The sequence below is a fragment of the Stegodyphus dumicola genome, chromosome 1 (genome assembly GCF_044657685.1).
Source record: "Stegodyphus dumicola isolate Sdum_Otavi_A_Nest chromosome 1, ASM4465768v1".
NCBI classification, from domain to species: domain Eukaryota; kingdom Metazoa; phylum Arthropoda; class Arachnida; order Araneae; family Eresidae; genus Stegodyphus; species Stegodyphus dumicola.
The window spans coordinates 143,367,744-143,381,315 of record NC_140768.1 but is presented as its reverse complement, the minus strand read 5'-3'; the positions used below and the strand labels follow the sequence as shown (position 1 = coordinate 143,381,315).

The window sequence follows — 13,572 nt, the reverse complement described above, 5'->3', positions numbered from 1 at the left end:
ATGGGCTTTGAAAGACAGCTTGTCGTTATACCTGAAAAACTCAAGCCGTCAATTATAAAGATGAGCCACGAAGGAACTTCTGGTCATTTGGGTGTCAAAAAGACCAAAGACAGACTTGCTAGATATTTTTACTGGACGAGGTGTTACAAAGAAACTGAAGATTTTGTAAGAACCTGTGATGCTTGTCAGCACGCTGGAAAAGGAAATGACAAAAAGAAGGCTCCAATGACATTAGTACCAGTAATTTCCGAAATATTCACTAAAACAAATGCCGATGCCGTTGGTCCGCTACCTATTTCGAAGATTGGAAAAAAATATATTATTACAGCTCTGTGTATGTCGTCCAAATATCCAGATGCTGTTGCGGTGACAGACATTTCTTCGCCATCTGTGGTTGATGCTTTCTTACAGATTTTCAGTCGTATGGGTTTCCCAAAAGTGATCCAAACAGATGAAGGGACATCTTTCGTCAGTGCTTTGACAGAGGAATTTTTGGAGCTTTCGGCATTAAACATGTAAGAAGCTCTGTGTATCATCCGCAGAGTAATCCCGTTGAGCGATTCCATAGAACGCTAAAATGGGTGTTAAGAGTCGTATGTATAGGATCGACTTCGGATGGAGAGAATTATCTACCATCAGTTCTTTTTGCTCTCAGAACACTCACACAAGAAAGCATTGGCTTTACACCAGCAGAATTAGTTCATGGCAAAAACCTACGAACGCCAGTCACTTTACTTTATGAGCTGTGGCTAGAACCGATTGAAGAAAGTAATAATGTTGTCAGTTACGTTTTCGAACTTATTAATCGAATGAAGAAATGCCAAGAACTTGCCGTGGAAAACATGAAAGAAGCTCAACAACGGAGGAAAACATGGTACGTTCAAAACGCTGTGAAAAGAGAATTTGCTAGAGGAGATTTAGTTCTTGTTTTATCAACGAATCGTCAAAATAAACTAGAAGTACAGTGGAAAGGACCTGGAAAAATAGAGCAGAAAATTTCAGAAACCAATTATATTGTAAGTTTCGAGGAACAAAATGAGCCAAATCAAGTATATCACTTTAACATGCTTAAACCATATTACAAAAGACCAGAAATGATTAATATGATAACTAAGGTGGAAGGAGACTTAGAAATGGACATTCCTCGTTTACCTTCCAATCCAAGTATATTAAATTTTTCGGACATCATAGAGGAGAATGAACTCGAGAAAAGGTTGAAATCCGAACAAATAGAAGATTTACGAAAGATTTTATGGAAATATTCTGGTTGTTTTTCAAATAATCCTGAACTAAAAAACTTAGTTTGTCACGATATTGAGCTATTAAATAACGAACGAATACAAATAAAGCCATACAGACTGTCACCCCGACAGACTGAAATTCTCAGAAGGGAAATACAGAAAATGCTCGATCTTAAAATTATAGAGCCGAGAGTATCGGACTATACATCTCCCATGATTTTGATAGAATCTTCATCAAAGGATCCTCGGCCTTGTATTGATTATCGTAAACTCAATGCTGTTACTAAAACTGAATACTATCCTTTGCCTAATATTGAAGAAAGTATCGAAACTGTAGCAAAAGCAAAATATATTACCCTATTAGATTTATCTAGAGGCTACTGGCAAATTCCGTTAACAGAAAGAGCCCAAAGATATGCAACATTTGTAACTAGTTTTGGAAGTTTCAGGCCTCTACGTTTACCCTTTGGATTAGAAAAATGCCCCATATTTTTTTAGCAAAGTTATAACTAAAGTCCTGGCTGGATGCGAAGGCTTCGCTGTACCATACCTGGATGACATTGCCATTTACTCAGAAAACTGGGAAGAGCACCTTAAAAACTTAACTTCTGTTCTAGAGAGAATAAAGAAAGCAAATTTACGACTAAAACCATCAAAATGTAAATTTGCACAAGATCAAGTGAGATACCTAGGCCATGTTGTGGGACAAGGACAACGAACCCCGGATGAAGTAAAGATCCTGACTGTAAAGGAGTATCCTACACCTAAAATCAAAACAGAAGTACGTGCTTTCTTAGGACTGGTAGGGTATTATCGCCAGTACATACCGAGATTTTCGGAAATTGCTTCACCCCTCACGGACGCTTTAAAGGGGTTAACAAAAAAAAGGAAATATACAATGGTCTGAAATATGTGATAAAGCTTTTAAAAATTTAAAAGAGTCTCTATGCAAGAAACCAATTCTGTATGCCCCCGACTTTGATAAAAGGTTTATTATACAAACCGATGCCTCAGACAATGGCATGGGTATAGTACTATGCGAATTAGATGATGAACAACGTGAACACCCTATCTTGTATATAAGCAAAAAGTTTACTAAGTTTGAAAAGAATTATTGTACTACTGAAAAGGAGTGCGCTGCTATCATCTACGCTATCAAGAAACTGCATTTTTATCTGGATGGTCAGCAAGAATTCTTGATTCAAACTGATCATAATACTTTGGTCTGCCTACAATCCAACGCCAAATGTAACTCTAGATTGATGCGCTGGGCACTCTCTTTACAACCTTATAATTGTAAGGTCATTCATCGCCAAGAATCTTTGCACAAGAACGTAGATGTTCTGAGTAGAATTAAGTAATGTAATAACTCTTAGTGTATGTAACCACGTTCAGAATTTTTTTTATTATTTAATGTATGCTCAACTGATGTATTTGAACGTTCTCCATTTTTTTCTTTTTAAATGTGGTGTAAAAGTATTTGTTTAAAACTTTAAATTTTTTACCTGAAATTTGGAAACTTATGAGAGAAGTTACCTTTTCTCTTTAAGCAAATGAGCAAGCCGAGCTTATTAAACTATCAAATTTTACAGAACTTTTCCCTTCGGAAAAAGTCTCTCCGTTGGGGGAGAGGTTGTAACAGCTTTATTATCGTTATTAATCTCTCGTGCATTTGAAATAGATGAATAATAAATAATGTACAGATTACTGGCAATATTGAAATGCAGGCTCGAGAGCTGCATGCATTTTCTCGCACGAAGCATGTAATTATTTTTTTAAATAAGTTTATAGAATATGTTTGCTTTTCTTGTTTGTATGTCGCCATTTTTTTGAGTGTTAAATAAAAGTTATTGCTGTGTTCCATCATTGGAGTTGCTTCATTTCGCCAAAGAAGTATCACAATAGTAGGGTGTAAGCATTTGATGAAATTATTTGAATAGCAGTACCTATTGATGACTTTGGTGAAGTGCTTCCAATTTGACAACTCTACTTTATAGAACCCAGCAACGGCCTATCGAGAAGTAGCTGAACATTGATACTTCGAGTCGGATTTAAATCCCGGGGAATGAATTTCCTTGCATAGTAACTTTTCGTGGCTTTCCCCTTTCTCCACGTGTAACGGAAATACAAACCATGATACCATTAAAATTTTTCTGCAGAAACATCCTTTTCTTCGTTAGATAACTCTTGTTCGTCAGCTGAGATTTTAATTGAATGAGGCGAATTTCTCGAAGCTTTACAACATAGGAAGTTGCCCTTTTTTTAAGATTTACAATCAGTTTTCTATTAAACCTGTCTTGTCTGTAAAGAAAGTTAAATTTGCTTTTAGCGGAAGGATGCAAAAATTAGTATCTCAAACCATCGACGACACATAAAGCACTTTGTGGAAAATATAAAAACAACAGAAATATTGGTGGCTTATCCGTAGTGCTAAAAGTAGTATGTAAATAGTATGTAAATTTCTTGAATATAAGCTGGAATATAAAAATATCGTTAAATGATCTGCGGAACGCAAGTTGCCCAATCTTAATATATGTCAAGTGTGCAACCAATAAACTTCGGTAATGCCACTTATAACTCAGGTTAGGATCATATCACATTATTAGTAATTACTTCCTTTCATTTATAGAGATACCATTATAAATGACTTGTTTTATTGGCCATATATATATACTTCAGTTATTTTTTGTTTTTAATATCTGTTTAAATTACGTAAATAAATGAACATATTTTCTAAATTAAACTGCAGATAAATTTAAAAATACAAATACAGGTAAAATTTTAAACATATTTTTATAATAACTATGAGGGTTATTCTTGTCTCTTGTGTTTCTGAATTGCCGCTACTTAAACTGTGATTTTATGTTAGTCGTGCATGTATTGAGTATTACCCTAGCAAAGCGGAAGTTAACAGCATTTCTTACATGAAATGATATAACTAATATATTTACTGCAATATTTTGACAATATAATTTTATAAATATAATGAATACCATTTTCCCAAGTACATTTTTAATTCTAGGAGGAAAAATATTAAAATATTACCTATTTCACATCTGGATCCTAAATAAGGTTCAACGCATTCACACTTTATCGTTTGGTTTTCCGTTCGACATGTTCCACCATTTTCACACGAACTTTCTGCACACAGATCCACTTCTGTAAAGAAGGATAAAGCATTGCTACTGATAAAGGATATAATTTTACAAAGTTGCCAAGTAATCAAACTGTCTCCGGGTGTTAGGAATAAAACTGATGAGCTTTATAAATGCACTAGCAGGTCGAATGCACGTAATTGGCTCGAAATGGGCAATGTGTGAGCACATAAATGTTTAGAAAAGTAGGAAATAATGCAGACTGAATGTGACAGCAACGTACTTTGAAAAGAGGCATAAACCCTGTACTACCGCTAGTGCTGCATACTGAAAACACTGAACAGAGTTCTAACCAAACTTTTCGATGAAAAATATAACTTTACTTTTTTATAGCAAATTTCTTCATTTATAGAGTAATTATTATAGTTATCCTTATAATTTGAATAATGAATAGCACTTTTTTAACATTTGCTGCCATTCTTAACATTAAATGGTGCTTATAGAAATATGTTTATACAATGATTTAAAACTAATATCTGCCAAGTGGATCTGTCATATGACATTCACAATAAATCGGTCTTCACTTCTAGGGGTTGTATTCGTGACGGGTTTCTGTCTGAGAAAAGCGTCGCAACCCCTCTAGTTGCTTGTATGTTTTCCCAAACAGTTACAAGACCTAGGCTCCAATTCCCTATGTTTAGGGCAATCACGGATCAAAATGCACTTATGTCTATAAATTAAGGATAATTCAGAATCACACGGAAATCGAACTTTAAAGTAAAAATTTCACATGGAGAATTATCGCACACATCTTCAACAATAATATGCAAATTGCAGGAAGACATCGTATGACGCCGATAGTACGTCACAGTGACGAGAGTGTAAGAGAAGTGTAAATAAGAAATGGTAGCAAAGAAGTAAAATTTTTCACAAGCTTTCTGTAAGCCGCTCAGTGCCACAACCGAATAGTTATGACACAGGGGTCGCACGCGGATGATGTTTTACATGGTAGAATTATCGGCTGCTTAGAATGTAGGCGTACTCAGAAATTATTCGAGGAACTTGGAATAGCCCAAAGTGTCATCTCTAGGCTTTGGTAACGATTCCAAAATGATGGAAATGTCAATAGACGTTACAGTACAGGTCTGCCCTTCCCCGAGTTACAACGCAGAATGACCTCCGGTATTAGACAGTAACTGCCAAAAGAAACAGACTTTGTACACCATCAGACCTGTCTCGTCAGCTATCTTCAGTCACGGATATGACAGTTTCAACGCAAACCGTGTACAGATGTTTGGAATAGATTGGTCTACCAGTCAGATGTGTTCCGCTCATGGCAACTCACTGTCGCAGCGGTTAGGCGGGAGTAAAGAACATGCAATGTGGACATCGTCACAGTGGGCTTGTGTGATGTTTTTCGACAATTCCTAGTTTAGCTTGCAGTCTGATTCACGTCGGACTTTCCTATGGAGAACTCCAGATACCTACTACCACTAAGATAACATCACTGAACGACATCGTTACTGTGGTTCAGAATTGCTCGTTTGGAAGGAGGGGAATTATACTGGGATCAGAACAGATATGCATGTTTAGATCGAAACCATGACAGGCCGAATTTATCGAAACAACATGTACATCTGTTTAGAGGTGCCAAGGGCGCAGAATTTGTGTTTATGGATGATAACGCCTGTCCTCACCGTGAAAACATTATAAAAGAATGCCTTCAATCTGATTATATCACTAGTACGGAATGGCTCACATTCTCACCTGACTTGAATCTGATAGGGCATGTGTGGGGCATGCTTGGCCGATGAATTGCAGCCCGTCGAGCACCTCTTACATATGTACCGTAATTTCGGAGAGACTACTTGCTTGAGTGGAGTAATCTTCTCCATGATCAGCTCGATACTTTGATACTCATTGTACAGACTAGGCATTGTACGGACTGTATGTCATCGTCTGGAAGACATACAATGTATTAACCATCATACCAACTCTGTAATGTTAAGTTTTTGTAAGGGATATATATATTTTGTAATCGAGCATAACTTATGGAGTGGTAAACAAACAGAAAAGGGTTTACGGTAAGCAGTAGAGCTGAAATCAGATTCATTCCGAATTACAAAGAGATTAAGCAGAAATTTATTCAGAAAGCTTCTTCAGTTGGTGAATTAGATTATTGCCCGACAGATGGCACTACCTTGTGCCGACAAACTGCCGTAGGTTATACATACGACAGTTGCGCCTGCTGCTTTAGTTATGTAAGACGTACATATTTTTTTACTTTTGTAGTGCAATAAAATTTAAATATTTGTTTTTAATTTTAATACAAAAGCTTAGCGTCATGGTAACATGCGCTTCTCACATGCCAGAGGTGGCAGGTTCAATCCAAGCTTTCAAGATACAGCTTGGTTTAGTGGACTTTAAGGTTCTCAATTTTATGCCCTTAGGGATTTATGAGATTTATAGTGGTAAACTACTAGATCATAGTTCATCAGTCGTAGACCATTTACGGAATGAAGATGCGAAATCCAAGCTGAATTCCAGTCTTACAGCATATTTCTTGTTCTCTACGAAGAGAAACCTATATATAGGACCTATATGAAAATGTCAAACAAATAATGTACAATGTCAAAAAACTAAAACTGGTAAATCTGAGAACAAATATCCTCAGAATGACAATCGAAGTCCTCCGGACAATACAGTATGAATGTCCTCAGGATGTGAAATTGGTGAAGTCCTCAGGACAATCTGAGAATCAACATACTCAGGACATCCTAAGTATGTCCAGGGATATTGCGACTAAAATAGGACATCCTGAGGATGTTTTGTGCTAACGGGGGTACTTTGTTAACAATAATTTCACTTTTACATGTTTCTCTTCTTTTTTCAATAGTATTCTACTTTGCGAACTGCGTACTTAAATTTAGTAAGTTTTACTGTAACTTTTCTATTGTAATTCTCGGAAGAGTTTTTCTCTGTTTTTTACATGAGGCATGTAAGCTGTCAAATTGTAGTTCTAATAAAAAGATTTATTTTAAATTATCTTCAGAGAAAGGCGTTATTTCCTAGAAGGCCTAAGGAGATCTAAAACCAGGAGAGTTGTCCAGCAATCTGTACCAATCCATAGTTGACATTTCAGATACATAAGATCCGTGCAAACAGATAATAACAATTAGGGAATATTGAATGAAAATACATGGTGCCATCACTCAGGTCAGAATCAAACTTAAAATACGATAAATCATCTATGTATTTTGGAGTTTTTTTATCTTGATAATAAGAATTAGATTTTGGGCTAATCCAGATCTTTCTAATAATTTTAATAACTTTCATTTAGATGCTCCGTATTTTCATTCTTTGAGGAATTCGGAAATCCATTTTCTGGAATAACTTCCTTTTAAATATTTTTAGAATTTGATTGATTCTTTCGTGCACTTCTTTCAAAATTTTTATTGATGCCATATTGTTCGTGGTCTTCATGCAACGACAAATTGCTGTTTTTTAAATTTTGTAAAATGAGGTCCATTTTATAAATGCTTTTAGCATTCCACTATAATATTCAGAAGGAAATTAATCTCCGTAACTGCGGAAACTGAACATTTTGCATATTTATTGTAACTGGCTTATATTTAATTAATCGAATAGTATCATTTTTCTGTCATACGCTCTTCAAACACTAATATTTTAAATAATTTCAAAATTTCGTAAAATTTCCCGTTCATTGGATTTTCTAAAATAATTCCTTATTTAACAAAGGAATTTAAAATTCCTTAATTTCCTACAACAAATTTATAAAACCATTTTAACATAAACTTTTAAAGAGTAACCATAATTGCCTTTCTCGTAATTCGTGTGCTGTAAGAGGTTAACAAGTAAACGCTTATGTTTGCTTTTCCAAAGCACGAAGTTCTACGAACGAACCACACAAAATAAATCATATACATCAAACGTTACGGAATTCTGATGCATTGTCGAAATAAGAAGTTCAGCTCACCTGTCTCGCAGTGTTCTCCAGTAAAAGTGCTTGGACACTCACAAAACTGCTTTTTGAGTTTTACTGTACATGTTCCTCCATTTTTGCAAGGATCTGGTGTACACATATCTATAAAAAATCAGAGGTGGTGAATCTTGGATTTCCACACACGATGCGTATTTGATGTGTGATTAAAGTAAGAAACGGAACTTACCTGTTTCGCATTTTTCTCCGGCAAAAGTGCCTGAGCACTGGCAAAAATAATTTGAGTCCTTTATTTTACAAACTCCGCTGTTTTCGCATGGGTTATGGGTACATGGATCTAAATAAGGAAGAAATGCTATCACGTCAAAAAACAATCATACATATTTCTTGTATGATTAAATTAAATTAAAGAAATATGCAATGTGAGGTTTCTGCATGGAAATAATTATCGCAGCAAAGCAAATTATTATGCTAGGGGAGCTTTGAAATAAAAGATGTGATAAATAATTGGAAGTTCAATTTAGACGTGGGAATTTCTTGGATTGCCCCCTTACAATTTTTGAGCACATTAGATCAAAAGTTATTTTAATTACCCTCTGTTATGTAGAAATTCTGGTCCCAGGGGTTTTCTAATTGTAGATTCTTTGATAGAAAATTGGTCGGCAAAATACGGCGTTGGGATGCGAGGTTGGCGCAGAAATACTAGATAATAAAAACGTATTAAAGGACCTTTCTTCTGTCTGTGTGTGTTCTAGTGACACTGAAATGCTTTCCCTTTCCCTAATCGGACCACCAGCGGCTTAGCGGTGAAGTCGCTGAACACTGGTATTTCGGTCCGAGGTTCGAATCTCACGAACGGGCTGGCTGCAGGGGTGTTTTTGTGGTTTTCCCCATGTGTAACGTGTATACGAGTAAGTTTCCTTTAGATAGTCCTCCACGAAGGCATCCCTCCCCTTAGGCAGATAGCCCTCGAGGCTTTGCCGTAATTAAATAACCTAACCTTTCCCTAATGAGAACCCGACCACTGGGCGGTCTGCAAGAAACCGAGTTTTGATAAAGACGTTTTTCGGCGGTATATGGCTTGTACGTAAAGATTTCATAACTCAGAATCATATCATATTATTAGTAATTACTTTCTTTCATTTATAGCGACATCATTATAAATGACTTCATTATAAATGATTATAAAGACCTTTTATTGGGCATATATTGATCTTATACTTCCGTTACTTATTTTTTTTTTAATATTTGTTTAAATTACGTACCAAATGAACATATGCTCTAAATTAAACTACCTGAAAATACAAGTAAATTTTTAACCATATATTTATAACAATTATGATGGTTCTTCTTGTCTCTCGTGTTTCTGAATTGCCCTTCATAGAACTGTAATTTTAAGTTCGTCGTGGATGTATTGAGTATTACCCAAGCAAATCGGGAGTTAATTGTATTTATTGCATGAAATTATATAACTAATACATTTACTGACTTGATTTGAAAATATAATGTTATAAATATCGCGAAAGCAAATTTTCCAAGTATATTTTCAATTCTAGGAAATAAAATATTAAAATGTTACCTATTTCACATCTGGATCCCGAATAAGGTTTAACGCATTCACATTTTATCGTTTGGTTTTCCGTTCGACATTTTCCGCCATTTTCACACGAATCTTCTGCACACAGATCCGCTTCTGTAAATATTAAAGAGCTATTACTGATAAATAATAATATTTTATCGAGTTGCCAAATAACAAAAACGTAACTGGTTGTCAGGAATAAAATTTGTGAGCTTTAAAAATGCAGTAGCGGATGAAATAACAGTGATTGGCTCGAAATTGGCAATGCGTGAGCACATAATTGATTAAAAATGTAGGAAATAATGCAGACTGAATGTGACATCAAAGTGCTTTGCAAAAACTGGCATTAAAGCCTGCTCTGTAGCGTGTGTTGCATACTGAAAACACTGAAAAGAGTTCCAACGAAACTTCTCAATGAAAATGTAACTTTATTTATTCATATGGCATGTAGAGACATTAGGTATTTTTGGGTGGGGGGAGAAAGAGGAATGAAAAATTAGCAACGCGTTCTCCGGGAATCGAACCGCTGAACTCTGGAATACTCGCCCAGCGTGCAGACCACCACACCACGAAGACATGCGAAGAAGGCAAGAGAAGTACCTTATAGGCAAATTTCTTCCTTTCTTTACTATTATAGAGAAGTTATTATAATTAGCATTAAAATTTAAATGATGAGGAAAAAAAGAAAATTTGAAAGGTTTCAGATTTTAAATTACGTCCAAAGGAGTGTTTTTTTCTTAACATTTTGTGTGTTACTTTTAGTTATTAAATATAATGCATGTTCTTTGCACTTAAACCATAAAATTCAGTTCACGAGCAATATCGCAAAATAATTTTAAATTGAGCAGATCTTTAGAATTTCTGATACACAGTTCCGCGCGATGGAGATAAAAAGATTTTTCTTTTTTGCCCTGTAGAGTGTTGCCGTTGCTCGCTTTCAAGTCTTTGAGTTTGTTAATTAAAAATTCGTTAAAGGTTAACAAAATATGAAATCGATAATAAAACAAATTCCAAATCTGGGCTTCCCAGATGATAATATTCGCAGTAGGACTACATCATTCAAGCGTGTGTGGCTCTAGGTACCGTTGTTTTATCACAATGCGAGAAATATACATACATTTATGCAGATTCTTCATTATTTAATCTTTTCAGATATAATAAATAGCGATAATATTTGGTGGCAACAGTTTGAAAAATGATACAGCCATTTATAGTGTTTCGACGCAAAATCGAAAAACGAAAACAATAGTCCCTCAGGGACAAAGCCCCTTTGGACTAATAACACTTAATATTATTTTGTGCAATTTTTAATATTAAATATTATTTATGGAAGTATGTTTATTCAATGAATTAAACATATTATCTGCCAGATGGAACCATACTTATCCTCGATTTTAAATCGTAGGGAAATAACCGTATGCATTGTTAGTACTTCGTGTACTAACTCTTGAATGGTCAATTAAATATTGGCTTTAAGCTGGTAAGTTTGTGGCTAACTTCCATAAAACTTTGCTTTTAAGTAGTCCAAAAGAAAATGAAAATGAGTTCAATTACATAGCGAAAGAGATGGCCAGTTAATTCGAAAATCGAGAAATCATGCGATTGTCAGTACCACTATTAGCTGCTGAAAATGTGTAACCGATTCGAAAATTGTTGGTAGGTGTTTTCCGAACATTAAATAAGTTACAGTAATTATGTTGCAAAAAAATATCTAGAGATTGGTTTTGAAACTAAAAAATCAACGGTTTTCGCCTTTCACTTGGTTGAGCGGCAGAGTGGTCAAATCGCCGAAACCCAGTAATTTGGCCTGTGCTCACATCCCAACAAGCGAGCTTATGGGAGTTTTTGTGGTTGCTTCCATGTATAATATGAACGCAAGCTCGTTTCCATTAAAATGTCTTCCATAAAAGCATCCCTCCTGTTAGTAGATAGCTGTTGCGTATTTTGTCGTTTTTTAAATAATAATTCCAAATCTTATCCTTGATGATGAGCCTTTTTGTAATAAAATCATAAATACTACTGGTAAAAAGGGCCCTAAAAAGGGAAAAAAAAAAAAAAAAAAGGAAGAAAAAGAAAATCTGAAAGCTTTTAAATTTTATATTACACCCCTAAGGGCGCCTTTTAATATTTTGTGTCTCCTTTGTTTATTAAATATCATGTTCTTCGCAATTAAACCACATAAAATTCAATTCAACAGCAACATCACAAAATATCTAAAAGCAGCATTATCTTTAGAATTTTCGATACAGTCTCCCGCGGTGAAAAAATGTTTTCTTCCGTGCAGTGTTGCCATTGCTCGCTTTGAAACTGCTGGATTTGTTAATCAATAATTCGTTAAAGATTTACAAAATTTGAAATAGAGAATAAAACAAATTCAAAATTCGGGCTGTTCCAATATGGCACATGTTCGGTTGGAGGATTACGTTATTTAAAATTGGATTGCTCTAGGTGCCATTGGTTTGTTCACAATGCGAGAAACATTTATGCATTCAAGCAGATTCTTCATTATTTAATTTCTTTAAATATAATATAGGGCGATATATTTGGTGGCGCAACACAGAAAGTAAAACGATGCAAAATGCCTTTTTGGGACTAATAGCCCTTTGGGTCTAACGCTATGCTTTGGGCTAAAAATGTTGTTTTCTTTTAAAATCATAACTCTAATACCGGCCACCTTACATGTAACATAACGTAATTCCATTCATAACACTCTAACAATACAGTACGAATTGTGATAGAAAAAGTTACAGTCTGTTGCAACTCCCTTTCATTCCGCTGTGGCGCCTATTTATTCTCGCCAAGTATTTAATGTAACCCTATATAGTTTTTCTTTATAAAGTAATAGATTAGATTATATAAGAATTGGAAGTGAGTCTCTGGCGCTATATGCGGATTTAAACCGAGATTAAATCCTTGGAAATAATTATAATAATTTAGAAATTTGTTAATTAAATTTAGTTTAATGAAAGGTTCTTTATTTTATTCCGAACAGTCCAACTAAATTTCAATATTTTATCGATGAAAACTAAGTATACGAGAACGCGTATGCTTGTACTTGAGGTCTTAACTACACGAATCACCGCAGAAGTCTTGATATTTATACAGAACTTTCATAAATTAAGCAGGTTTTGGAATTGTGCAAATTTTTTTAGCATCAGGGGGCTCACAGTCTTGATTCTCAGCTTTTTTAACTGTGTCACTTTTGTGTCGGTATCACTTTCAAATAATTGGATGTTGCCACCAAATCCTACCGCTGTGCATTATTTAAGGAAATAGCATAGCGAATATTCTTCGTTATTTAATTTCTTTAGTCTTGATTCTCAGCTTTTTTAACTGTATCACTTTTGTGTCGGTATCACTTTCAAATAATTGGATGTTGCCACCAAATCCTACCGCTGTGCATTATTTAAGGAAATAGCATAGCGAATATTCTTCGTTATTTAATTTCTTTAGTCTTGATTCTCAGCTTTTTTAACTGTATCACTTTTGTGTCGGTATCACTTTCAAATAATTGGATGTTGCCACCAAATCCTACCGCTGTGCATTATTTAAGGAAATAGCATAGCGAATATTCTTCGTTATTTAATTTCTTTAGTCCTGATTCTCAGCTTTTTTAACTGTGTCACTTTTGTGTCGGTATCACTTTCAAATAATTGGATGTTGCCACCAAATCCTACCGCTGTGCATTATTTAAGG

At 35.0% G+C, this 13,572-nt stretch overlaps 1 protein-coding gene across 4 annotated transcripts in view; it reads right to left on the bottom strand.

Annotated features, from left to right (window-relative positions):
- LOC118203715 (uncharacterized) overlaps positions 1-13,572 on the bottom strand; it is a 234,507-nt gene that overhangs the window by 135,897 nt on the left and 85,038 nt on the right. For all 4 annotated transcript variants that reach the window (XM_085821500.1, XM_085821502.1, XM_085821505.1 and 1 more), the window contains 4 exons: positions 9,877-9,990; positions 8,527-8,634; positions 8,334-8,441; positions 4,287-4,400 (listed from right to left, as the gene is read on the bottom strand). In XM_085821500.1, the coding sequence (XP_085677626.1) occupies positions 4,287-4,400; positions 8,334-8,441; positions 8,527-8,634; positions 9,877-9,990 (444 nt within the window). The remainder of the gene's footprint in view (positions 1-4,286; positions 4,401-8,333; positions 8,442-8,526; positions 8,635-9,876; positions 9,991-13,572) is intronic.